The sequence below is a fragment of the Neltuma alba genome, unplaced genomic scaffold (assembly GCF_004799145.2).
Source record: "Neltuma alba isolate B1F8T4 unplaced genomic scaffold, ASM479914v2 tig00011729_pilon, whole genome shotgun sequence".
Lineage (NCBI taxonomy): Eukaryota > Viridiplantae > Streptophyta > Magnoliopsida > Fabales > Fabaceae > Neltuma > Neltuma alba.
In genome coordinates this window covers 185,732-213,036 of record NW_021636357.1, presented here as the reverse complement: position 1 = coordinate 213,036, position 27,305 = coordinate 185,732, and the positions used below count along the sequence as shown (strand labels likewise).

At 37.2% G+C, this 27,305-nt stretch overlaps 3 protein-coding genes, 1 non-coding gene and 2 pseudogenes across 5 annotated transcripts; 4 read left to right on the top strand and 2 right to left on the bottom strand.

Annotated features, from left to right (window-relative positions):
* Window positions 1–9: 9 nt before the first annotated feature.
* LOC114717295 (probable mediator of RNA polymerase II transcription subunit 37c) lies at window positions 10–2,591 on the bottom strand. The gene is made up of 2 exons (XM_028902401.1): window positions 2,296–2,591; window positions 10–1,747 (listed from the first exon to the last, which is right to left on the bottom strand). The coding sequence occupies exons 1-2, from the start codon at window positions 2,507–2,509 to the stop codon at window positions 12–14; spliced, it is 1,950 nt and encodes a 649-aa protein (XP_028758234.1). The 5' UTR covers window positions 2,510–2,591; the 3' UTR covers window positions 10–11.
* Window positions 2,592–11,934: 9,343 nt separating this feature from the next.
* Window positions 11,935–16,249, top strand: LOC114717293 (uncharacterized; annotated as a pseudogene).
* Window positions 16,250–16,404: 155 nt separating this feature from the next.
* LOC114717297 (dolichyl-diphosphooligosaccharide--protein glycosyltransferase subunit 4A) lies at window positions 16,405–17,681 on the bottom strand. 2 transcript variants are annotated; one of them, XM_028902403.1, is made up of 2 exons: window positions 17,573–17,681; window positions 16,405–16,756 (listed from the first exon to the last, which is right to left on the bottom strand). In XM_028902403.1, exon 2 carries the CDS (start codon window positions 16,750–16,752, stop codon window positions 16,639–16,641), a length of 114 nt encoding a protein of 37 aa, XP_028758236.1. In that variant the 5' UTR covers window positions 16,753–16,756; window positions 17,573–17,681; the 3' UTR covers window positions 16,405–16,638. The 2 variants fall into 2 exon arrangements, with proteins under 2 accessions (XP_028758236.1, XP_028758235.1); XM_028902402.1 differs by having other exon boundaries at window positions 16,405–16,752; window positions 17,569–17,679.
* Window positions 17,682–17,992: 311 nt separating this feature from the next.
* On the top strand, window positions 17,993–24,522 carry LOC114717303 (uncharacterized). The gene is made up of 8 exons (XM_028902411.1): window positions 17,993–18,565; window positions 21,667–21,752; window positions 21,935–22,079; window positions 22,571–22,990; window positions 23,170–23,224; window positions 23,456–23,514; window positions 23,798–23,882; window positions 24,161–24,522. The coding sequence occupies exons 1-8, from the start codon at window positions 17,993–17,995 to the stop codon at window positions 24,247–24,249; spliced, it is 1,512 nt and encodes a 503-aa protein (XP_028758244.1). The 3' UTR covers window positions 24,250–24,522.
* Window positions 24,523–25,401: 879 nt separating this feature from the next.
* Window positions 25,402–25,926, top strand: LOC114717296 (histone H4-like; annotated as a pseudogene).
* A 922-nt stretch (window positions 25,927–26,848) lies between these two features.
* On the top strand, window positions 26,849–26,922 carry TRNAV-AAC (transfer RNA valine (anticodon AAC)). Its single transcript has one exon. It is a non-coding gene; the product is annotated as a tRNA-Val (tRNA).
* The last annotated feature ends 383 nt before the right edge of the window (window positions 26,923–27,305 follow it).

Sequence of the window (27,305 nt, the reverse complement as noted above, 5' to 3'; positions counted from 1 at the left end):
AGCAACAACATTTAGTCGACTTCCTCAATCTTGGGGCCAGCACCACCTGCGCCAGAAGGAGGCGCATCGTCATCCATAGCAGCACCCATGTCAGGCGCAGCACCACCCTGGTACATCTTGGCGATGATAGGATTGCATATGCTTTCCAACTCTTTCATCTTATCTTCAAACTCATCTGCCTCTGCAAGCTGGTTGCTGTCCAGCCAATTGATAGCTTGCTCAATGGCATCCTCGATCTTTTTCTTGTCAGCTGGATCAAGTTTTCCAGCAATTTTCTCATCCCTCACGGTGTTCCTCATGTTGTATGCATAGTTTTCCAACGCATTCTTTGCTTCTACCTTTTTCTTGTGCTCCTCATCCTCAGATTTGTACTTCTCAGCTTCTTGAACCATCTTCTCAATCTCTTCCTTTGACAATCTGCCCTTATCATTTGTGATGGTGATCTTGTTCTTTTGGCCAGTAGTTTTATCCTCAGCGGAAACATTTAGGATACCATTGGCATCAATGTCAAAGCACACTGTAATTTGTGGGACTCCTCTAGGAGCAGGAGGAATGCCAGACAGTTCAAACTTACCCAACAAATTGTTATCCCGAGTTCGAGTCCTCTCACCTTCATAGACTTGGATCAACACACCAGGTTGGTTGTCAGAATAGGTTGAGAAAACCTGCTCCTTCTTTGTTGGGATAGTAGTGTTCCTGGGGATCAACACAGTCATCACCCCACCGGCAGTCTCCAAGCCAAGTGAGAGAGGGGTCACATCCAAGAGCAGAAGATCCTGGACCTTCTCATTGCCTTCACCACTTAAGATAGCAGCCTGGACAGCAGCACCATATGCAACCGCCTCGTCAGGATTGATGCTCTTGCAGAGCTCCTTCCCATTAAAGAAATCTTGGAGAAGTTGCTGAACTTTGGGAATTCTTGTGGATCCACCGACAAGAACCACATCATGAATACTCCTCTTGTCCATCTTAGCGTCCCTTAAACATTTCTCAACTGGTTCCATGCACTTTCTGAAGAGATCCATGTTAAGCTCCTCGAATCTGGCACGAGTGATGGGGGCATAGAAATCAATTCCCTCATACAGCGAATCAATTTCAATGGTGGTCTGCGCAGTGGAAGATAGTGTTCTTTTAGCCCTCTCACATGCAGTTCTCAGCCTCCTAAGTGCTCTGGGGTTGCCACTGATGTCCTTCTTGTTCTTTCTCTTGAATTCCTGCACAAAGTGGTTAACCATCCTGTTATCAAAATCCTCACCTCCGAGATGAGTGTCCCCGGCTGTGGCTTTCACCTCAAAGATACCCTCTTCGATAGTGAGTAAAGAAACATCAAAAGTACCACCACCCAGATCAAAAATCAAGACATTCTTCTCGCCAACACTTGTTGCCTTCTTGTCAAGCCCATAAGCAATGGCAGCAGCCGTAGGCTCATTGATAATTCTCATGACATTAAGGCCGGCAATGACACCAGCATCCTTGGTAGCTTGGCGCTGGGAGTCATTGAAGTAAGCAGGGACAGTAACCACAGCGTTCTTGATTGCGGAGCCAAGGTAGGCCTCAGCAATCTCACGCATCTTCATCAGAACCATTGAAGATATTTCTTCCGCAGCAAATTGCTTCTCTTCACCCTTGTAGTTGACTGAGATCATTGGCTTTTCAGCAGCGCCAGAAATGATCTTAAAAGGCCATAACTTGATGTCACTTTGAACAGATGCGTCGGAGAATCTACGACCAATCAACCTCTTCGCATCTGATGAAATGAAATCATCAATACATTGTCCATCACGAAAGTTATGATAAACTATGAAATCATGAATTCAGTACAAGAGAAATCGGGAAGTACAAAGCATTACACAAATTTCAGTGTGGGTAAAAAAAAAAAATTCAAATCCACTAACAAGTACGGCAGATTCCAGCATTAGATTCATCACTAACCGCTTCATTTTAGTATGATCAACATAGTCGGGATGTCTTAGACTTAAAGACAAAAACAGATCATAAGAGGAAAACTGCAAGAAACCTAGATCTATTCTATCAGACAGTTGACAACAAAGGCAAGTAACTAAAATAATGAAGCAACAAATACAGCGAATAGCTACAACCACTGGATCAGGTGAAATTGAAACTGGTAGTTTCAAAATCATTTATCTAATATAACTATCACTAAAGTCACGACCAACGGACGTAAGAGCAAGTCTGCAATCACATTGAATCTAAGAAGGGAACTCGGATCCCAATGAGCAAACAGGGGCAGTAATAGAAAGTTCAACGCAAGGAAGGTTGGGTAGCAGATCTTACCAAAGACGGTGTTCGTAGGGTTCATGGCAACTTGGTTCTTGGCGGCATCACCGATCAAACGCTCTGAGTCGGTGAATGCCACGTAAGACGGCGTAGTCCGGTTACCCTGGTCGTTGGCAATAATCTCGACACGGTCATGTTGCCAGACTCCGACGCATGAGTACGTGGTTCCTAGATCGATGCCAATAGCAGGACCCTCTCCTTTGCCGGCCATTGCTCTACGTTGGTTGTGTTGGCGAGAAGCAAAGAGTACCAGAGAGGATCAAAACCACAGCCTCCAGGCAAACCTTGCAGCTTCAAAGGCAAGTTGAAGAGTCAGCGGGCTAAACATTGTATGGTTATAGGGTTTCGGTTTCTTCCAGAATGTTCGAATTGTTAAGAGCCGTTGGATCAGGTTACAGATATTTCCCATTTCAATTTTTCAGCATCGAAGCGGGCCGGGCCGGACTTAACCCAGGGTGGTTAGCGAAGCTCGTTTTATTTTTGTACTTATATGTTTATATTTTATTTAATATTAAATAATTATATAATTAGATTAATCTAAGAAAAAATACATATTGGAGCCTCTAATAAATTCCTTTGAAAAATGATATCAATGCAAACCTTACGTTCCCAGAATTATAAAACACAACAGATACGCATTATTTTAATATAAGTAAGACATTTAAGTTTTATAACTTGTTTTCAATGAATTACAATTGATATTCTTATACTTACAACAGTTGTTTGAATTTGTATTTACTACTTCATTTCAGTAAAAATTTTTGAGGGCTGATTAAATCAGATGTCATGCCCCAGGCAAAAAGAGCAGTATTTCACTTTCAAACTTATGTAACAAACACGTTTTTTTTTACAATATTCTTTTTAATTATGTACATTGTGAAATTAATAAAGATACTTTTAGAAAAACATAAATTTTTAAAAACAAAATAGACTAAAATATTATATCTAAGATAAAAATAATTTTTTGTCTGGTTCTTATATTTATTACTGAAACTAGTATCATCTTATGTATTCGACATGAGTACATGTAGTTTTTACAGTACTGGTGTGTTACAAACAACACAACTTCATGGTTTTCTGCGGGAATTTAAACAGATTAGTTAGGTAACTGGGCTTTTATTGTAAGCCATTTGATGGTGGGGACTTGAAACATGATCCACTTTCAAAGAGCAGAATATTCATGGACCATCAATAGGATCCAACCCAATATTATTTGTTCAGGCCATTTTTAGTCAATATCCATTAATGCCGAAAAGCAATGACATGCTCTTTTTTTTTTTGGGGGGGGGGGGAAACATGGTTGTTGAGTCTAGTGAAGTGAATTAATCACTCATGAACGTGATAAATAAAAATTCAAATTCTACTAGAAAAAATGTTCACATTTTGTACCTGGTATGCTTTAAATATTACTACCTCCGGTCTTTAATATAAGACTCTGTTTGATTTTTATTTTGATCCTAAATATAAGACTCCAATCCACTTTGTCTCTCATATTTATACTTTTTTTTTTCCAAAGTAACCCTTCTAACAATGATAGTTCTAGTCAATACACTTGATTAGTAAAGATATTTTAGGAAAGACAACACCTATTTAGGACAAATAACTAACTCAACTTACTTTTTTAATCTCCTTAAATTAGTCAACTGGCTCTTATAATTAGAACTGGAGGTAGTATTACTTCTAATAAGAGGATATTTTATTAGAAAAAAATTGCAATATTTCTGGGAAAACATGGGTTTTGATATGTGGAGTTACTCCCTCTGTCCCTTATTATAAGATCCAATTTTTTGAATGGGTTTGTCCCTTTTTATAAAATCCTCTTTGAGTTTGTCTGAGCATTTAATATGATATTGCTCATTTTACTTCTAATTTAATGTATTTAATACATTCTCTTTCTTTACTTATCTCACTGTTACTCTCTTATATTTATCCATTTATATAGGGGTATATTTGAAAAAAAAATGTATTTGCTACATATTAATTGCTTTTAACTAATTTTAATTTTTTTTGTAAACTGTAAAATTTAGTTAAAAGGATCCAACGATAGAGTAGTACTTTTTATGACAGTGACACGTGCAACTGAGCTATTAGGGGTGAGCAAAATTGAACCGTAACCGAAAACTAAACCAAACCGAATTTAATTTCGGTTTTTCAATTCGGTTATTTCGGTTTTTGGTTATATATTCGGTTTTTATTTTTGTAATAATTCAGTTTTGGTGTTCAGTTCGGTTAGTAGAAAAAGAATTCGGTTATAACCGAAAAACCAAAATAAATATATTATATATTTATTTTTAATAAATATTATTATAATAAATATATATGTGGATTTATGTAAACTCTTTAAATATATTTATATTCAATAAATATGGTTATAATAAATATTATTGTAATAAATCACATTAAATGATGAAATATTTATTAATTAATGGTTGTAATTGTGTTTTATTATCATTATTAATTTAAAATCACTTTCATATTTATATATTTCGGTTAATCGGTTGACCGAATATAAATATTTCGATTAATTCGGTTATGATTAGTTAGGTTATTGGTTTCGATTCGGTGTTTAAAATTTGCTCTATTCGGTTATTTGGTTAATTCAATTATCACCGATAACTGAACCGAAAAACCGAATACTCACCCTTATGAGCTATAAGCAGAACAAGAGGACAAAATAAAGAGGTGAAAAACGAGGAAATGGGATGGGAGAAGTGGAGGATCCACATTGACTTCGACGCCCGTGATAAGGGCGAGAGGGTGCCTCCTGTGACTCCATTTGTCTGCCCACTTTCTAATTCCACCTTCCACATTCCCTTTATTTCTTCTCCTAAATATAGGGAGTTTTTGTGATATTTATTTTGGTCTAAATTATTAAAAATATATATATTATATTTAAATACTGGGGGCGCATTCAGTGGGAAAAAATAATTCGCGACACGTTTCATAAAGAATGACTGCTTTTCTAAACCTCGACAAGTTATTTATTCAATACTTCTAATATATATAATATTATTTATAAGTTATTTGTGAGCAATGTAATAAATATTTAATTTTTTTTTAAATATAGGTATCTTTTTATTGCAGGGAATTCTATTTGACACACTGTCAGGCATTAAATGTAAACACATTTCTTAATAAAAATTCAAATATTGGTTCGCCACGTTGTGAGGGACTAGCTCCTTTGGTTAGATCCAATCTCCAATCTCCATTGGTTAATATTTAAATTTTATCTGGTCTAATACGAGTCTAGTCTTAAAAATCTGCACTTTCACCGCCTAAGACTGAAATCATTTGGTGGCCTAACCACGATCCTGCATCGAACTAATAATAATCATTGCCTTTCTATTAGCATCATTACACTAATTTTTGCTTTGCTTAGAAGAAGTTTCCTATCACTTTGAGCATAATAATTACTTCGTTTGAATCTAATTTCAGACTTAATTGGAGCAATATTATACCTGGCACAGCAGTAGACAGGACGTCTCCCATTATTAAATTTCAAGCGAAGATCTCTGAATGCTAAACAAAAAACCTTAAAATAGAGACCGAATAGATTGGCTCACAGACGATGATCAAGTGAACTTACCATCTTAAATACTCCTCCGGTCCTTAATATAAGACTCATTTAACTAATTTGATTAGATTAAGAAAGTTAGGTAAGTTAGTTAATTATAAGAAAAGTGACACATTTTTCCTAAAACACCATAATCATCTTTCTTAATACCTCCTCTTCCTCTTCTACTTGATTATAGTTGAGGGAGTATTCATAGGGGTAATTTAGAGAAAATTGATAAATATGAGGAATGAGTCTTATATTTAGGACCAAAATCAACTCAAAATTGAGTCCTATATTAAGGACGAAGGAGTAACCAGTAATCAAAATATCTAATAAATATCTAACTGGCTTCCTAAACTATTACTAGTATTATCCATCCAAGTGCATCCTCTTATTAGTTGGTTTTATCTTTATAGAATAATAATAATGTAAAGAAAGAAGACGTTGTGTATGCGAGCTTATATTGAAGCTAAATGATTATGTCGTTATCACCTGCATATATATTCATGCTCTAGGAAACCGATATGTGCTTTATTATATTTTGAGCATGTTTGATTTTACATTGAAAACCGTAAAATATCTCATGCTTGGGTAGAATGTGAAGACCCATTCATATCCTCTCCTTACTTCTTTTTTTTTTTTTCCCACTCTTCTCATTCTTATACCAAACAGATAATCAAAAAATTAAGAAAAAAAGGGACAGGGAGAGATTATTCTAGCTTTTTCCACATAACATACCTAAATGAATATATATGATTATGCCAAAATTCATCAATTAATTATCTTCGGGTATGATGTCTTTGCTCATGAGCTGGTCGCCACTAGCTAGCTCATCCATAATATTACCTCTGGGTTCATAGAATCAAATACAAAGTTCTCAAAATCACTATCAGTTCCCTTCTTAATATAAGAACTGGCTTAAATATTTAATTCAGTAATAAATATAAGATTTTAATCTACATTGTCTCTGATATTTATCTATTTTTTTCTTAAGTAATTCCTATGTGATTGCATGTTAATGTTAAAATATAATTTAAATGCATGCAATTAATAAGAATATTTTAGAGAGAATAATATTTATTTATTATAAATAACCAACTTAACTAATTTTTTTGACATCTACAAATTAGTTATATAGCTCTAATGTTAAGCAACAGAGGTAGTAAATTCTAACTATTCCTTTTATATGTTCGTATATTGTTTACAGCTTCATGATCCATTCACGAGTAAGTGGGTTTTGTCTATTGAACACTACGTCAATCCCATATTATCTCTATTTCTTTGTTCAGGGCTCTCTCTCCCTGTCCCCCCCCCCGCTCTTTTATATATATACATATATATATATATATATCACACACACAGATATATGTGTGTGCATATGTTTATGTGGATGTATGTATAAAACTCTGCACTGCCCAAATTATGAATGGCTCTGCTGGTTCCATCTTGTATGCTAATTAAGGCTGTACTGGTAATTTTATCACGGCAATTAAGCAAATTTGATATCACGCCTTTTCAACTTCTTAGACAAGTTTTCATATGTACTTGTTAATTGTTAATTAAATAAACAACAAAATTCACATTAATTTATCACAGCGCATTTTCTTTGCTGACGTTTCAAATGTTCTATTTCTTGTACGCTTTAAAAAGTGAAAAAAATTATTTAAGTATGATTATAAAGACGGAGCATACGTTGGCCCAAAAAAAAAAAGACGTAACACAGGCGAGACTTCAACAAACTGACTACAAATTTGTATTTGTTAAGTACTCTTAGGTCAAAATAAGATCAGCTTTTCATCGCAATGCAAATTTCATTAATTTACGTGATTCCGTCGCTGTGAATGTGCTTCTCATACTGTAATCATGTTTACACAAGGACACGTGGCCATGAGTCCCGCCTTAAACACAAAAGGAGCCAATAATTATGTTGATGATGATCATTAATTTGTCCATATGTTTTACTTTGAAAATAACTTTTAAGAAATTATACATCGCAACTTGGAAAAGAATGCAATTTCCGTACAATATGAGGGGTCACAAGTACATATAATGTGATGTACGGTGAAATTTTGACAAAAAGAAAAACCCCTTTGTAGATATGGCCACATAATTAGTAGTGAAAGCGGAAATGGACACACACACACATATAATGCGGTGCATATATGTATATGTAGATGGATATCTGACTCATAATCCAATTGATTGGAGAGTGTTGGGATTTGATTTATTGTAATTTGACACTTTATCATCCTTAGCCAATTAAGGAACCCGGTCATGGCAAGCTTAACGGAAATTTGCCTGCACTTCCACTAACATTATCACCTGCAAATCCACTCCCATTCTTATTTGCTCTTCTCAAAAGTCCATTTCTTTTCTTCTGATGTGATCCTTCTCCACCAGAAAGCTTGATGTATACTCCTCTGGTCCTATTTATAGGGCAGAGAGAGAAAATATTTTTTGATCATATTTATAAAGTATCGTGAGAAATTTTTTGTATAGACATGTAATTTTATTCTTCATTTATTATTATGTGGATTTTATTTACATGAGGTATAATATATATTAAAGAGGGATAAAGTTAAAAAGTTGTTGAATTTTAAATGAGAGTTAATGAAATTTAATGTTTTCTTTGATTTGTGTGAAATATGTTGGAAGTGACTTATAAATAGAATCAGATGAATATATGCACACACACATAGAGCACTCTTCATCATTTCCATTATTGTTTGTTAAGCTCATCACACATACATGATACATATTAATCACTTTATGTATTTACTTTTTCAATAGAACGGGTTTAAGAATTATTGGTTATTTGACTAAAAGTTGTTGAGTTTGTGTATTATTCTATAATAAGATGATGAAGAACAGGGAATACAAGAACAGTCTTGTCTTGTTTAATTAGCTCAGCTGGTCATAAGTTTTTCCGTACATGGAAGAAGTTTTTATCGCAAATGAGCTGTGCAGATGGCGGCATTATGCTGCTCAAAAGTCAAACCAAAACTTCATTAGCCATATGAATATTGATCCAAGACCATTACCGGCCAGGAGAGAAGTAACTAGAAGAGTACAAGATTAATTCCCAGCAAAGAATTCCGGAAACGAGACAAGCGTGATGATGATGATCAGTAGTCTCCACATTTTAAAAAGAAACTGTAAATAAATTAAGCAGAATTCATATATTTTCTCTAATAACAAGTTTTGTTATATGTATATGGCTATGAGTTAAGTGAAATCCACGTAGAGAAGTGGCTCTTATTTTTGGCTTATAGTTTGCAAGATGGACTTTTGCTAAACTGATAAGGGGTGTATTTGGGATAGCAGTAACAGAAGTAACTTTTTCCCGGTCAGATTGAGTAAAAACAGTTTTTTTGAGCTTATTACATAAGTTTGTTTCAGTGACGGAAGTCAGATGCACAAAACATGGATCTAAATATCATTTTTCAACCCACCTGTTACTTCTCCGGTTGGAATGCACGTTCGGGCTTCCAAACGTGATCCCAAACACGCTCGAACTTACTTTTATCAAAAGCTATTCTAAACGGGGGTTTACAAAACTAACTTTTTTCATGTGTGTTTTATTTGTGTTTTCTATACTTACAATTTGTTGGATTCACCATTAAAAACTCTGATGAGCATGTTTCACGTGAGTTGAGATAAAATTTTTCTTACATACTTATCTTGTATTTTATAAATTAAGATTGAAAAGCTACTTATAAGTCATTTCAAACAGAGTATTAATGCCAAGAAAACAGCCAAACATTAGCTAAGGCAAAAGTCCGTTTTCTAATAAAAAGTCCCTTTTGGATTGAAAAGTAGAATCCAAACATGTACCAATCAGCCACTCTGTAGTAGGATGGGACTCTCATGGTATGCATTTGCCTTCTACCCGGACAAGGACTTGTAACTATATGGCTCTGATTATCTCTACCTCATCATGCTAGACGCTGTTATATACTATCTCCGTTCTGATTATAAAGCTTCATCTCTAATCTACAAACGAAATCTTATAAATAGAACCGAAAGTAGTATATTACATACTTAAAAACAAGTTATTAACATGTATTACCTCCGGTCTTATTTATAAGAACTCATTTGTAATCCTATTTATAAGAATTTATTTGTAGATTACAAACGAGTTTTTATAAATAGGACTGGAGGTAGTAACACATAATTAAATACATGCTTTATTGACTCTCTCTCCTCTCTCTCTCCCCCCCTTCTCTCGCATACACGGACATATCTGGATTGAACAACACCTTTCACATAATAAATACATGGCTTCTGGTGGATTTTCGAAGTCAAGACACATACAGAGAGAGTGTGTGCGTGTAGATATACTATAGCTTGCTTCAGTTGTATTTATGGCCCATGGAACCCAGTTGCCAGGGTTAGAGGGAGCTTCGTGCACCATGGGTTAGCGAGATGGGGAAATTAAATGTGCTGGGGACTTAACTGGCTGAATCCTTCACGCACAGCACATTTAAAGATTCGAAGGGACACCAGCCTGTTGGTTTGAACCACATGAATTTGTCGTTTGAGATATGTAAGAGTTTTGGTTTAGATTCCCACGGAGTTTCGATTTCGGGGTAGGAAGGCATGAAAACATCATACGGGTCTCCGATTTCTGGTTGTCTTCCTCTCTCATTAAGGGACCCTGTCGCTTTCGCTAAAGCGTATTCATCAGTCCAGCTCTGTTCAATTTCAGTTTCCGTCTTGTAACTCCTTCTATTTCCTTCCCTCACCCTCCTTTCTCTCCCACATGGTGAAACTTAGTTTCCAATTAATCATCCTCCTGCAAATTGGACATAAATACACATCACAGTAATATGACTAACACCTGAGCTCTAATGAGCATGCGTGATGTGTTTTTGCCACTAGTCAACCAAGTTGCTGATGAGTGTGTCTCATAGCTAGGCCCTACTCCACAGACCCTTGTACCTATATATCCTCTCCGGTTTATTGGGTTTGTGTTTGGCCTATTTTAACGGCGTACTCATTTATCTAAAACAAAATATATATATGTATATATATGGGTACGATTTGAAATAAGTTTATTACAATATAGCACTATAGTTTGATTATGGGGAAAAATACATACACAACAAACGACCGTACGCTGCTGGTCTGCTCATAAAATATTGATCTGAAGTTGTAAAAAGGTATACTTGTATTTTGGAGTTGTGCTGCTGATCGATGCATAAAACATAACGTACGGAACATTCCTCGACCGGTCGCAAAAGTATCATGCTAAATAATTGGAACTACTTTCCTCCAATCGTATTTGTTTATTATTTGTTGTTTTTTTTTTACCAGCAATATTATTTGTTGTTTCAGCTGGTTACTGGTTGGTATTTAACTAGTAATTGACCAATCTATGCCGCGCCATACAAAAAAGAGATAATTAATATGTCGCACTCACGCCATGTGGCTTCGCGGACTGCTGGTAATTAACGTACGTTATTTTTTCCGCCCCCCAACACAATGTGTCTTCGTGGACTTCTATTGTTCCAGTTTAAATAGAGGCTTTTGAAATAAGTTTATTACAATATAGCACTATAGTTTGATTATGGGGGAAAAATACATACACAACAAACGACCGTACGCTGCTGGTCTGCTCATAAAATATGATCTGAAGTTGTAAAAGGTATACTTGTATTTTGGAGTTGTGCTGCTGATCGATGCATAAAACATAACGTACGGAACATTCCTCGACCGGTCGCAAAAGTACATGCTAAATAATTGGAACTACTTTCTCCAATCGTATTTGTTTATTATTTGTTGTTTTTTTTTACCAGCAATATTATTTGTTGTTTTCAGCTGGTTACTGGTTGGTATTTAACTAGTAATTGACCAATCTATGCCGCGCCATACAAAAAAGAGATAATTAATATGTCGCACTCACGCCATGTGGCTTCGCGGACTGCTGGTAATTAACGTACGTTATTTTTTCCGCCCCCCAACACAATGTGTCTTCGTGGACTTCTATTTGTTCCAGTTTAAATAGAGGCTTTTGAATTCTATTTCTCATCCCTTCTGCCCTTTATCAGAACACCCAAATTCATTTGTCTCTTCCGGTTCTCTTCAGCTTTCAAGATCTCTCTCTCTCTAAGTCTGATCTTTGTTCTCACACTAACATGTCAAAAACAACATCCATAGGTGACACAAGAACTGAGTTGTGGATAACTCGGGTTGGCTCGGCTCTACGGACCACCTTGGCATGCACCATAGTGGGTTGCACCGCCCTGTACGGCCCGGCAAAGCTCCAGCAATATATCCAGTTCCCGGCTTTCTCTTATGTGACGACAATCCTCGTAGTGTCGGATGCAAACCTGGGTGACACCATCAGAGGTTGCTGGCATGTGTTTTGTGCTACCCTTCAGGTCATGATCCTGTCCATCGTTGGGCTGCAGGTGGTGGGACCTGCCCACTTTACAAGCCGAGTGGCGGCAGCCGCGGTGGCGGCGAGCTCATTCATGGTGGCTGTGCCGGAGGCGACACCCTTGCTGACTAAGAGAATCGCATTTGGGCAGCTAGTGATTGTGTACGTGAGCACGGTGATACATGGCGCAGAAGGTGGAGTTTTAACGCATCCAATTCATGTCGCTGCAAGTACCGCCCTTGGAGCTTTGGCTTCTGTCTTAGCCCTGTTACTTCCATTTCCTCGACTAGCTCATTTTCAGGTATCACGTCACTCTCTTTTATGCTTCTAATTCTGCAACTTATGATAACCTCCCTATAATGGAATGTGTTCGCGTAGTTACAACAGTATTCATGCTGTCATTATGAGTCGAAGTGTCCGTGCCTTTTTATTTTAGAGGGACTTGATTATTTCATTTACGCTTAAATTCTCGTCAATCCAACTTTTGAGACTCAATAATTATTCGGTAATGTTTCGTAGGCCCTCAGAAAAAATCTTAATACTAGAGGCGAAAATTGCAATTTCTTTTTTGTTTTGGGAGTGATATTATCGAGAGATCTAACCATTTTTTGGGTTAACGATCAAATATCTAGAATTTTTAGTTTTAAAAGTGTTTTCATGGTATAACAAAATAAACATGTAGAGGAATTCATCTCAATTTATAAAAAAATATTTTAAAAAAATGATTTTAAGATTACCCAAACACCCATTTAGCCTATAATGGTAATGGGAGAACCAGCACCCTGTTGGTTTCTAAAGTCTTAGACATGTGTCCACGTGAGAAGAGAGATGTTTCGGTGGGGAGTTTGGGAAATGATGGACTTGGCCATCATTTAGCGTCAAGAGGCACCAATTAAACGGACAGGAAACTAGTCCAATGATGAAACGAAAGCAACTTTGACTCGTTCTTAACATTAAAATAATCTTTTTGGCTAACAAATATTCAAATAATCTTTTGGTCATTAGCCTGCTATATATGCTTTCGAAAAATGACAGAAATCGTTATCAACGTCATCAGTTTTAATAATTTTTAATCGATCTAACCCCGATCCATTTCCAAGTGTAACTTTTAATTTGTCCCAAGAAAACCCTTTAACTGATCCAGAAAGCAACTTCCGACGATTTGATGTTCAATATTATCTTGTGATTGCGTGTGTCTGTGTGCGAGAGAGTGAGGAGAGGAGGTAAACATAAAGCAAATTTACAACCTAAAAACCACCAATCACAATCCACAGAGTTATATTCCGCAAGCTGATAACTTCAGTTTCTTGTTTTGAAAGAAAATTGAATAATCTGTGGAGACATCTTTAGCAGCTTTTACACAAGTTTACCTGATATTGATTCTAATGCCGCACAAATATGTAACATTATTTTAATACAACAACCTATGCTATATGAAGTGAGCCGATAATATAAGTTTAGGTTTGAGCCTGCCTGAGTGGCCTGCATTAGTACTGCATTTTGATGAACAAAATGAAAGAATGAACACTGTACAGTCTGTTGGGAGATGATGGGAACCAAAAAAGGACTGATGCAAATGATAATGATTTCTATTCGCAAAATGGCAAAAATGGGGACCCACCATAATCTGACCTCTCCATGCGTTATTGCCTTCCACAGCTGCCCAATCACCTCCAATTCTTCCCACATCTAACACATGTCCTTTACATTTAAAGAGTAGGGTCCTCTATCCTCTGAAGTCAGGACCTCCGTTATATGCTTGCACTTCGAAGAATCTACTGCACTAACAATAATCCTTGGTTCCATTCACATATCAATTTTCTGGCTTTCAGGTAAAAAGGGCATTCCGATTATACGCTGAGAATGCTTCTGAGAGGTTTAATCACAATTTAGAGGCTATCTCTGCATCAGACAACTCAACTGGTCATGACTTGTGCACTCAATCTAAGTCCCTGTCTAAAGTAGGAGCCAAGCTTCTCCAGTGGATCAAGAGTAACATGGTAAGCTAACATTGTCGTAAAAACAAAAGACACATACTTTTCCCTTAGGCAATTCAATTTGAGGTAAATGCTTCTTATGTTCATTACAGGATGGTATGCCTTGGGAAAGGCCTCGAATGAGAAACTTCTATGACAAACTACAAGACAAGGAGATACCATTACGAGGAATGGAAATTGCTCTCTCAAGTTGCACTTCATTTCCCGTTAGCTCATTGATGAGGAGCTCAGGGGTGTTTTGCTCGACTACAGAGGACGATTCAGCCTCAAATTAAATAAACAAGCTTCGTGTTTTGCTTCTTTTGATGCAACCACAGCCCCAGAAAGCAAGAAGAACAAAGAAAACTTCAACAGTTTCCCATGGCCTCTGAAGAATTTATCCGTAGTATACGAACACCTCCCAACTTCATTCTTCCTGTACTGTGTTCAACTCCTGATAGAGGACACCCCTATTGCGACGAACACCAACCTCATGGAAGAGAAAACCCAGAAAACCGACGCCGACCAGCATGGAATCCTCAAGAGGATCAGAGAGGAGAGTTATTATTAACATGCTACCCAGTCGACAGAATCTGACTTTTGCAGTCAAGTGCTCAGTTTCTTTGGGACTTGCTGTGTTCTTTGGTTTGTTATATGACAAAGAGCATGCATTTTGGTCAGGACTTACAATTGCCATAAGTTTTGTCACTACAAGACAGCCAACATTCTCAGTTGCTAATGCTCGAGGACAAGGAACAGCAATGGGATCGATCTACGGCGTCATTTGTAGCTTTCTGTTCCACAGATTTGGGGGCTTCAGCTTATTGCCTCTTCTGCCGTGGGTCGTTTTCTCTTCCTTGTTGATGCATAGTAAAATGTACGGCCAAGCTGGTGGAATTTCAGCAGTTATAGGCGCCCTTCTAATTCTTGGAAGAAAGAACTATGGCCCTCCTGCAGAGTTTGCAATTGCTCGAATCGCCGAGGCTACGATTGGACTCACCTGTTTCATAGTCGTAGAGATTATTTTTAACCCTCGGAGAGGGACAAGTCTCGCAAAATCTGAACTTTCCCACACCCTCGGGACACTTCAAGATTGCATCGAAACTATTGCTATTGCTTCTAGCGATAAGCAAAAGACAGCATGGAACAACTCTCAAGAACTGCGAACGAGACAAAAGAACGTCAAGTCTATTACGTGTCAATTACAAGAGTTCATAGAGGAGGCCGAGTTGGAGCCAAATTTCTGGTTTCTTGCCTTTCATGGGGCTTGCTATAGGAAGATTCTGGATTCCTTATCAACCATGACAGATCTCTTACTTTTCGTGGCACACTCGACAGAAAATGTCTCAAGATTGTCACTGAGAGAAGGAGTAACGTCGGTGCAGCTACAAGATAGAGTGAATGAGGTCATAGAACTTTCCAAGGCCAAGGTTGGCCCCACCCTGAAATGCCTTGGGGAGATAACCCGCATTAAGTCCCTCAGCAAACTGGAACAAAAGTGGAAGAAAAGAAATCGCAGCAGAGACATCGAATCAGGAGAATATCCCAAAGCAGATACGATTACGATCCTGCGGGGTCATGAAGAGGCTGAAAGCTTTGCTTCCTCTTTCCTACAACATTTGGAGGAGATGGCTGATGCAGTTCATTCCAACTCATCCAATGAGGAGGCTACTAGAGGCCAAATCATGGCTCATTACTATTGCTTGGGATTCTGCATCAGCGGCTTGATCAGAGAAACAATGCAGATTCAGAATGAAGTAAAGGAGTTAGTGATGTGGGAGAATCCCTCGAGTGATTCACGCCTCACTGAAATTTATTGCAAGATCAATGCTCTACGTTCGTCATAAATTTTAGCCCAATAACGTGTATTTGCCATACTAACTAACCAATTAGATGTACAAGACATTATCACAAAAAATATAAAATCTATAGCGGACAGTATATGATTCATTTTTTGAACTTTCTGTAAGATGCATGATCATATCCGGTTCAAAATCATTTGAAGTGCAACTCCAATAGCTGAATATTTGTGGCCCAGAAATGGAACATATTATCGCAGTCAGTTATGCGGAGTGGAATGGATAAAATGTGGAATTCCAGAGAAAAAGAAAGTTATGAACCATATGTTGCACTTAATTGATTGCATCGAGAACTAAAACTAAGCTAACAATATCCTCTGACCACACACCAAGTCGAACATATTAATTATTTTGATTGAATCAGATTTTCCTCAACCCTCAGCAAGACCTGGTGTTGGAAGCACACAGATATATCGCAAGAATTAGTGAACGAACTTGTAGTGTTTATAAAAGTTATAGCAGTAAGATAGCATTCACATTCCCAAACTTAAGTTCTTAACTAATACCAACTCAATGTCTACCTTCCAAACCACTCAGAATCTATGAGTATTACACTTCAAAGGGGTCCTAGTTTCCTTCATACTTGGGATCGGCCATGACATAGTGGTACGCTATTACCAGAACAAAAATAAAAATGCCAAGAAAATTGGCAAAGAATCCCAGATCTTGATCATCCATCATCTGTCATCACACGCAACAAGCATAATATGTCAGTACCCAATACGTAATTTGTTTAGCATAATTTGGCACCACATAACTCGAATGCTTGAAAATCGAAGTTGCAGAAATTATTCATGAACTCAGTGCTCACGCGTTAGTCCCGGTCCCGGTCGGGACAGGGATCCCGCCATTCAGAAAACAACCAACAAAGTTTTACCTATGACTTGTTTGGAAGACTTGTGTGGAATAGAAGAAAAGCAAATGAGTAGCTAGAAAAATATGTACAAGAATCAGTGCCATCAGACTTCACTAAATGAATCTCGTTCTTCAAGCTAGGCATGGCATAAAGCAAAACCAAATAAAAACATGCATTTGATTAATACAGGGGAGCGAAAAATTCTTCCATTCTAAAACCAAATTCCTAACTCCCTGGCACAACATCTAACAACTGATCATTACTTGAGCACCTGAGTGAGAGAAAATAGAGGCAGTCACAGTCACAAAACCGCTAAAAAAACAAGAAGAAGAGATCGAGAAAGGAGAGGAAAAGAGAAGTCAGACGGAACAATAGCAACCACGAAAAACCTGAAACCCACTCCGATCTAAAGATTGAAATAGTCTAATAGCAAGAGACGAGTGCAAGAAGAATCAAAACGCAGAATAAGTCTCAGCATCGAAAATCTCTTACATAAATTTAATTATAAGACGTGAAGAACAGTGCCACATCTAAAAAAATCAACGAAAAAAATCAATGAAGGCATCGGATTTAGAGTTTTCAACAAAAGGCAAATCCAATTATAAGTATTCAAGAAAAATAAAATTTGAGACTGGTCGTACCCTGTGATGTAGTAAATCCGTTTCGGTTTCTCTTCGTCGAAGCGAGGTTCTGCAATCCTTGGTCACTCCTGCGCCTGCGCGGGCTCGTGATCGTCAGTAGCTTTTCCAATGTGCAAACTTCATAAATAGTGGACAAGAAGTCAACAATCCCCATTGCAACCCAATGCTTAAAACCCAGCGGTTTGGTCCAATTACAAACTAACTTACTCAAAAGTGGCCCAATAGAAACAAGGAACGAGTCTTTGTTGGAAGCCCTATTGTTTGCTAACAATTTCGGTAAGTGTCTTGAGCCTAACAAAGAGGTTAATTTTTATAATGTAACCAATCAAGATTTAAATCTTTTGATGAGGGAGATACTTAGTGTCATATAGTGCGTATTTAATAAAATTGCTTCTATACTTGAAAAAAAAAAATTTCTGTGCCCATGCCTAGTTTTGAGCGGTTTTATTTTATTTATTTATTTTTAACATTCTGGGTGGCGGGGAAGGAGGGCTCGAACAACGAAGCAGGGGGCGTGAATTCTTGTCAAATTTTACCTTCTGATACAAGCAATTTCATTTTTTCTTCTGCTCCCCCACTCGTGATTACTCTCATTTCCATTCCAGTGCTCCTCCTCCTTTCCCACATCAACGCAGCCAGCCTCCGTCGATCTCACCAGCTGCCACTGCCTCCGCTGTCGCCGCCTCCTTCTTCTCTCCTCTCACAAAGCTGTGGTCGCTATCTCATCTGCCGTCGAGCCCCCTTGGCCATAAACCTCCGCCGCTCAACCTCTCACTTAGAGACCAGATCTCTCCATTCGAATCGAGCTCAATGCCGTCTTACACACACACTCATTCAGTCTCTCACTCCGTCTCAGTCACACTCACCCTCGAATCGACCTCGACTGCATAGCACGTCTCAGTCAGCATCTGTGCATTGCGTGAGCTCTAGTCCTCGGATTGATCTCTCCAGGTTCACCAACGAGCTGTGTTATCCTACCCTCTTGTTTTGGATGTATGTAAGTTCAGTTCGATGTTATTCTTGCTCTCTTGTTTTAGCTGTGCTTGAAATTGCAAATGATTATTCTGTTGAAGATGAAGCTTTTGTAATCGATTAACCTGTATTTTTGACTTGATGGTTCTATGTTCCCAATTTCCATGTCTCAGTGTGTTTTTCATATTCATGAATTCAAGCCTTCATCTATTCATCAATGTAAATGGGCTGCCGGTACCCGCTCAAACCCGCCCGGCTTTACCCCATCGTGTTTAGTATGGGCTTAAACTGGTTATTTACGGGTATGGACTAGCCCGTGCCCGTGTAAAGTTGTAACTTAAATCTGGAAGTTGTAACTAATTATACTTTTCTCCACTGTTTTAATAATATATTGGGTACTTGAGATTATTAAAGTGTGTCCAAACACTCCAATGTGATAACTAGAAGATTATGTTTGAAGTTGAAATTTTTAGAACTTTGATTGAGGCTGCTATTGGTTCTGAAACAGTGTTTCAAGTTATTTAAATGCTGTAATAGAAAAGTTATTGAAAGTTATAGGAGTTTATGAGTCACTGTAGGTTCAATTTTGTTTGAGGGAAAATGGTTTTGAAATCTGAAATTAATTTCCAGATTATGGAAGGGTGTTTGTGCGTGATTTGGTGCTGATATGTACTGGGCATTGCTAGTTATTAGAATATGTTTTAAAGCACCAAAATAAATGCTGAAACAATGCTATCCAAGATGGAATAATTTTAGAAAGTTGGAATTTCCAGATTTAAAGCATGGGCCGTGTGAAGCTTATGTATGTTAAGTGTATGTTTTAAGTGCCAATAAATATAGATAGGAATATGGCTATGTGTGTGTGCCTGTGTGGTGATGATAGACCATAAGGTTGAATGGTTAAAGCAATAAGTATGTTGTTGTTTAATGTCATTTAGAGTTGATGAGTTAGTAAACTATATAACCTATGATTAGGGACACAAGTGAGGAATAAGTTAAGGTTATGAGGTTGGGAAATTTTCAGATTTGGAAGAGAAGTTAGATAATGGTTTTAAGTGTTTAAGCTATTCAAGAAAGTAGAAAAGAATTTAAAAATAAGAGATAAGATAAAGGGGGTAAAGCCAAGACTCAAGTTAATGGAAGGTTGCTTTTGATATGGGTTATGCATATGTAAATATAGATGTGTGTGTATGTGTGTGTTAGAGTGTGAGGATTAGAAAAGGGAAGACATTCTTCCAAATGTCTTCAAATATGATAATAAAAATTATGTTTTTTGCCCAAGATGAAGTCAAATATAATATAATGATAACTCAGGTGAATGTTAGAAGTGCATGGTGAGTTTGAAGATTTAATGTTTAAGGTGCTTGGAAAGTTGCTGTCCAAATTTTAAGAGAGTAATGATACATGAATTTGAGATGTGGATAGGGTTTTGAAGCTCAGTGAAGTTATTTTAGGGAGAGTTTTAATTGGTTACCATGTGTAGGTGTCTAAATTTTTAGGAGTTGTTAAGTTAGAATGAATGAAAGTGATTAAACGTATTAAAGGTGCTTGGAAATATATAAAAAAGGATCAAGAGTCAAACAAAAAGTTAAGAAATGGGATTTGAAGTTTTGTGATCATTAAGAGGGAAATACTTACTGTTTTAATGCTTAGGAATGGAAGTGATATTAAATGATGTTTAGGATTTAATAAATTATAGATACACACAAATTAAAAGAATTTTAATGGTTAGAAATTTAGGATTAAAGTGCTGTGATAATGATTCTCAAAGTTGGAAAATAATTTCCAGATTTGATATTAATGGCTAACAACAATTATTTTAAATATAGAATGATATTTAAAGTGCTATTGGCGTGGATAGTCAATGACAAGAATTCAATCTTAAAGCTTAATTCATGAAATTGGAATTTGATAAAGAAGGGGTGTGTGTGTGTGTGTGTGTACAAGCAGCAAGGCTGTAAGGGATAAGAAAAGGAAAGACATGGGTGTGTGTGTGTGTGTGTGTGTGTGTACAAGTAGCAAGGCTGTAAGGAATAAGAAAAGGAAAGACATTATGCGGGACCACTCTTTAGCTTCACATTTTGACCATTAACCTTTGCTCCTTGCACTGCCTGTGATTTTGTAATAGCATTAGTTTTTTAATTTTCAATGGCATGCTCTATCACGTTGTTTGCATGAGAAATTAAATCCGTCTGTTTGATCATTGCTTTTCTATTATTCTGTATTAACCAAACAATTATGTAATGTAAACGTTGAATTTCTTTGGGGTTGTTTCAGAATATGCTGGTATTGTTCCGTTCTAAAGTCTACCTATGATTAAAATACCAGATATGGATGTAGTTCGCAGCCAAGGGCACATCCTTTTGGCTTATTGGATGATACGAGTCCATATTTTATATTGGGACAGAGCTGCTTTTTATCATCACAACTTAATTGCAATCTTTTGGAATGTCCGGAATGTCCTGATTGCTGAATTGCAGGATTGGGATTTGGGTTGAAGAAGTACAGATAGCAGGCATGATCAATCTGGTTCTGAAAGATGCTTATTTTTTGGTCCAAAAAAAAAAGATGTTTATTTCCTATTTTCTCACGCTAAGCAGTTTACTTGAATAACCACAAGGCCTAGCAATGGAACTTTGCTGATTTAATTATAATTTTTATGATTGGCAGCTTTTTAGTTGATAAGCATATGTAATATATTCCTATATATGGTGGAGTTAATATGGATTTGTCCATGTTGTAGGCGAGTTCTCAAGCAAAGTGAGATAGATAGATGATTCCTACTATTTGATCAGCACTAAGATTTTCTGCTAGTCGGCGCTGAGCGATGAAGAAGTAGTGGGATCTTAAGAGGAACATTATAGATCTATGATTATTTCCTCATTAAAAAATTTAAATTGTTGCTATTGTTCCCGTACTAAACTCAAAACCTGAGAAGAAGCTCAGTGGCCTCGTTCATGGCTTCGGAAATTGATTCAACTCCAACTCCATCCAACATCTCATCTGCTTTCCTGCCCACGGTTATCCACTCATTTCCCGTCTTACCGTGCCATTTCCATCGCATTATGCTTCCTTCTCCACTATCTTCAGTTTCTGATTCTTTTTTTCCCCCCATTTTTCTTGAAGGTTTGCTTGCACAATTGGTGGTTGGTTAGAGCTGAAACGGACTACCATGGGAGGCTATTAGCTGTTGCAGGCTACCCCTCCAGAAAGTAAGACCCCATTTCATTTTTGGGGATTTCAGGTCCACCTACATTTGATGCCTTTTTTTGCACTAGGCTTTGTCATTACTTCCTTTTACTTGCATTGTGGTCATGGAAACATAAATCAAAGTTATGTGAGGCTAAGTTGACATAAAAATAATAATGTTTCTGACATAGGTTGACTTTAGCAGGCAAGATGCAAAGCGGGTGTTTGTTTCTGCTCCAATAATCAAAAGACATGATTTATCTACCTTAGAGACAGCAGATGGAATTTATCTTATTATTATAGGTTTCATTAATGAGCTGCAAACTAAGGAGAACGGCTTCCCATGTGAGGTTTGTAAAATTCAAAATTTGCTCTTACCTGATAAATACTTTTTACAACATCCCACTGCTTCATAGCATAGTTGCCAGTGCATTGCAGAGTGTTAATCTTAATCGACAGTCATATTTTTCATAAACCATAAAAAATGATTACATTAGTGACAATATGGATATGTTAAAAAAAGAGAGCTGCGTGAATAAGCCTTGGTCTGGAGTACTCCAGCGTTTTACTTGATTTAACAAAGTGAATCCTGTGTTTCTTCAATCCTTAATTTTTATATGTTTCTATCCAATGTTAATGATGTGGGTACACCCTTGTTTGTTTATTATAAGCTTGAGAATGTGAGCTGATAGGGCCACAGAGCCTTTTCTAGGGCAATCTATAACATATTTTGGCGTTCCTTGTGGCAAGCGAAGATTATATATCTTGAAATTTTCTTATTTGCAAATTTAATACTATGAGGGCTATGTATTTATGTTGTTACCATATGCTCTCTGGCCAGGTTTTCAATCATTTTATATTTGGCTTTCCTCCTGACTGGGAGGGCTGTGTTGTTAACTTCTTCAAAGAAGTTGCTACTGGCATTGATTCAGGAAATATCATTACTTCTAATGAAGAGGAACCAACAAGCCCAGTTACACCCATTCAATCACAGGGGGAAATAGATGAGTTGTCAGAACATTCTGTTGGAGGATCTGCATCTAGAAAATCTAGAACTCGGTTGAGAAATACTGAAAATCAATGTAGCGCAAGAAAAGTTGGCCTGGGCCACGCGAGGCCAAAGATGACCATGTCCAACAGAAAAATGAATCGGTCTAAATCAGCTGATCCTAAAAGAAAAATGAAGCCTCTTTCAGCTGACACCACTAGGGGAAGCCTATCTGTAAAGAGGAGTAAAAAGAGAATTAACTTTGATTCACATGTAAGTAGTAGTGTCTTATGTAAACACACGTTTATTTGTGACTGTAGTGTGTATTTTTTGTGTTGCTATGTCTATTTTTTGTCAATTGTATTGGCTTATGACTATCATCCAGCTCGAATGGCTTTATTTGTGATACATCTATTGATTAAAGGGTGCTTCCATGTGTTTGGTTTTTGAAGGAGAAATCATCTGCAGTTTCTCCAGATTTATCCAATTTTAGGAGATCCAGGTCAGGTGAGTATTACCTGTACTCTTTCTTTTTGTATTACCTCATCACTGGGGATGGGTGACGGCATTTTAATTTTCCTGTCAATTTTGGCCTGTATTATTAGTCTATGTGCTTGGGCTTGGCCTGGTGCCCCGTTTATGGAAGATGAAGAATTTCTCAAATACCAAATTGATGGATAAACGAGTACCAGTTTTAGATTATTTTTCTGTTAATGTCAATCGCTTTGTGTGTTGCAGGTAGGCGGCTGCTTCCTCCTCTGGAGTTCTGGCGCAATCAAATGCCTGTTTATGATGCGGTATGTGATTATTTACGTGATTATGCAAACTTTTGCTCAGCTTTTGTCCGTGATCATCTTGCATGGCTTGCATATATCATGCACGTTGAATGTGTCTGATTTTTGTTCATCCCATGATTTGATCATCTCTTAGTTGATCATGGTTCATTTTTAATATCATTCTTATTAATTCCTTTAAATTGTGTCTGATTGTTTCCACCACTGCATTCCAACTGTCGAAATTTTACTTAAATGCCTATGTCGGGTGTGGTTGACGTTATTTTTTTATTGTTATGTATTTCAGGACCACAGCCTAACTGAAATCCTGGATGGAGCACAATCCCAGAAAAGCAAAGGAAGTAATGTGTTGAATGGTGCAGACTATGAAGGTAATTCTTTAACATATGATGCATAACGGCGCAAATCTGCCCGAGGTTAACAAATATTTTGATTTCTGGTTCTTGGAAAAAAGAAAACTCATTATGTATTTAAACTAATAGACGGTATTTCAATGGGAAAAAGACTAAAATCGAACTATTATACGTACTTTGGAAATATGAAATATTTATCTGCTTGTAACAAAACTCTTGAGGTATATATGTTGGTCTTAAATTCTTTAGTGATACAAGAGTACTCATCTAAAGGTATAGCGCCTCATGGTGTTTAGGGCGATTGAAGCGTGCATTGGATGGCTTTCGCCCCCTCCATTATGAAGAATGTCCAAGTGTCGGTGTGGCTGAACAGGATCAGATGTAAAATAGTCGACTCATTATTGTTCCTGTGGCTGTGGTGTAGGTTATGTATCTAGTATTTCGATATTTTGTTTTCATGTGACACTAATTCTGTGAATATGACCTGTATTTATTAGCGATCAACTAGTTCATGCAGTTGTCGAAGCTACTCAACTAAAGAGGGCTCTTCAAGGCAGTTTTTTCTTATATAACTCTCTAAGTGAGTTCTGAATTGCAACTACGTTGATAACTCTCGAATATTTACAATGAGAAGCTTATCGATAGGCGAATGTTGCCCCCAAGTTTGATAGTCGTGTCAATTTATCCACTCTGCTTTTAGAATCCGTTTTTTTTCCCCCTTTTTTATTTGGCTCACTCTGCTTTTAGATATGAAGACTGCGCATTAAACTCATCATTATAATCTAATAATTATTTAATACCCACGCTAAGCTCCATGGGCTAAAAATCCTTTTCAAATTTAGTGAAAAATACAACATTGGTTTTTTGATATAAGAGCTATTAAGAATTTGATTTTATTTTAAATATAAAATTTTAATCTACATTTGTCTTTTAATGTTTATAATTTTTTTACAAACTCCTATTAGCTTAGGTTACATGTGTAATGGATTTGGCAATTGAGTGTAATGCAATATTAATTTTTTCTTCTTACTATCGTAGTCTAATTATACATGTGTGGCACATCATCAATTTTGCCTCATTTATATAAGACAGATAAAAAAGAATTTTTTAACTTAATTATAAGGCATGCTATCTTTTTTTTTATTATGATGAAATATATTAGAATTAGAATTAAAATTAGAAGTAAATTTTGATAGGAGGCGATTGTATAGGATGTCGCTTTTATTTTATAAGAAGCATTTCCAAATATTGCCACGTCACTGATCCGTAGTGACCCGTAAAGTGCAACCATACGATTTGCACAGTGTTAGTTTAGTCGACGGCCCTTAGAGTCCACAACACATCACGCGGATTCCTATTCTTAGCCATCGATGAATATCTAATCCAACGGTCGAAAACAGTCATTTCCGTTTTGGGGACCAAAAAGCACAAACCCTACCGAACAAAACTTCTCTATATAAACCTAGGTGCTCCGCTGGCGGTTCACGGAATATCGAAGACCGAGTCCTCTCAGTGCATCGCTCTCGGGATTTCTGTCACTTCCTCGTTGAAAATGTCGGGCCGTGGAAAGGGAGGCAAGGCAAGGGTTTGGGGAAGGGAGGAGCCAAGAGGCACAGGAAGGTGCTTCGCGATAACATTCAGGGTATTACCAAGCCTGCAATTCGCCGATTGGCTCGTAGAGGTGGAGTTAAGCGTATTAGCGGTCTCATCTATGAGGAGACTCGCGGTGTACTGAAGATTTTCCTTGAGAACGTTATTCGCGATGCGGTGACCTATACCGAGCATGCTAGGAGGAAGACGGTGACCGCCATGGATGTTGTTTACGCGCTGAAGAGGCAGGGTAGGACATTGTACGGTTTCGGTGGTTGATTTCAGTATCGAAGTCGAAGGTTCTTCTTAGGGTTTTTTGTTTAGGGATTGTGTTTGTAAATGTTAAGTTCAATTAGATGTTATTTTCAGCCTTGTAGTTCTCGCAACATCTTGAAATGTATCCTTGGATCCGGTTTTAATGTGATGTTTGGTAGTTTCTCCTATATCAAATCAAATCTTGTCCATTCTTTTTCTTTTATTGTTCAGCTCTGATGGAACTTTCACCGTTACCAATTTTTGACCGGGTATAAAATCTATGGACCCAAATTATAGCGTTGGAGGCGATTTTACTGTTATCCCGGTAATTGTATCGGATTCATAGATAAAATACGTTTAAATGCGGCTGCTTTACTTCATGTAAATGGTACCCGTCATTCACCTCAACTTTGTTGCGATCGATGAACAAAGTATCGCGGAATTGATTGTTATACACGCATTTCATCTGGGGATAGTAGACTTTAAAACTTAACTTAAACTTGAGCCCTTGTGCCCTTTGCTGGCGGTTAATCATCTGATGTCCGAATGTTGTGGGTTGGGTCGGCCCGATGCTGATCTTGTTGGACTTAATGTCCAACCCAATACTACTGTAACATTAATAGCCTTTTATTATCGGTCAATAATGTCTGTTTGGCCCACTCAAATGTGGTGAGGTTTTTAGTTTGGGAGTTGAGTTTAATTTACTAATCAGATGCATGTCTAAAGCTATCCAATTGAAAATTGGAGGAGAAAAACCTGTTCTCTTGCCTCGAGTCCTGCGGCAATGAAAGGATACGGATCGGTGAGGGAAGACGGTTTTACTTGCGCCGACATTAGCAAGAACGAAGATCGAAATCACTTTTTAAGGGTGTAGCTGCATTAAATATACCCCTCATCAGTTTAAATAGGAGGATTATTGACCAATGATTAACTTGTGAATTATGATTTGTTCCTACATTTTAATAAAAAATGCAAAATTGACCATCAAATTTTCCGTTATCTTTGGCCAATTTAATTATCATTAATTTCATTGGTATGTTCACAATTCTTGCACTCTCTTTCGTGTCTCTTCGTTGGGCGGTAAGAATCTTATATCAGATGATTCTGGATATATCTGTGTAGATGAACGAGACCACGAGGGTGTCGTGGTGTAGTTGGTTATCACGTCAGTCTAACACACTGAAGGTCTCCGGTTCGAGTCCGGGCGACGCCACCTTTTGTTTTATTTATTTATTCTTTTCCTACCTCTTATTTTGTTTCCATTTGTTTAGAGTCTTTTGGGCTGCTATATGTACACATAAATATAGTAAAACAAGGAATAGCTGGATTGAGGGTAAGTTGGGTAACTCTGCAGTTGATGTATAATTACTTGGTTTCATCGTTTGGAAATTGCACAGATGATGATTTTTGTTTATCTAGCTAGCCCTCAAGGCTCCAAGTTTTCGTTGTCAAAGCTAATATGCCTTTTAAAGCAAAGGCCCCTTTCAATATATATATATATATATATATATATCACTTTTGGTTCCTTAATTATTATTTTTTCGTTTAATTTTAATCATATGCACTTCTCATGCATCAGCTGGAAAATGAAATCAC

What these genes read in the sequence shown, in the direction of transcription:
- LOC114717295 (XM_028902401.1), bottom strand. Translation starts at nt 2,509, where the DNA reads ATGGCCGGCAAAGGAGAGGGTCCTGCTATTGGCATCGATCTAGGAACC. An exon ending in CCCTACGAACACCGTCTTTG is followed by an intron (nt 1,748 to 2,295) that starts GTAAGATCTGCT and finishes TCATTTCATCAG; the next exon opens with ATGCGAAGAGGTTGATTGGT.
- LOC114717297 (XM_028902403.1), bottom strand. Translation starts at nt 16,752, where the DNA reads ATGATGGATGATCAAGATCTGGGATTCTTTGCCAATTTTCTTGGCATT.
- LOC114717303 (XM_028902411.1), top strand. Translation starts at nt 17,993, where the DNA reads ATGCCTAGTTTTGAGCGGTTTTATTTTATTTATTTATTTTTAACATTC. An exon ending in GCAGGCTACCCCTCCAGAAA is followed by an intron (nt 21,753 to 21,934) that starts GTAAGACCCCAT and finishes TGACTTTAGCAG; the next exon opens with GCAAGATGCAAAGCGGGTGT. An exon ending in GAATTAACTTTGATTCACAT is followed by an intron (nt 22,991 to 23,169) that starts GTAAGTAGTAGT and finishes TGGTTTTTGAAG; the next exon opens with GAGAAATCATCTGCAGTTTC.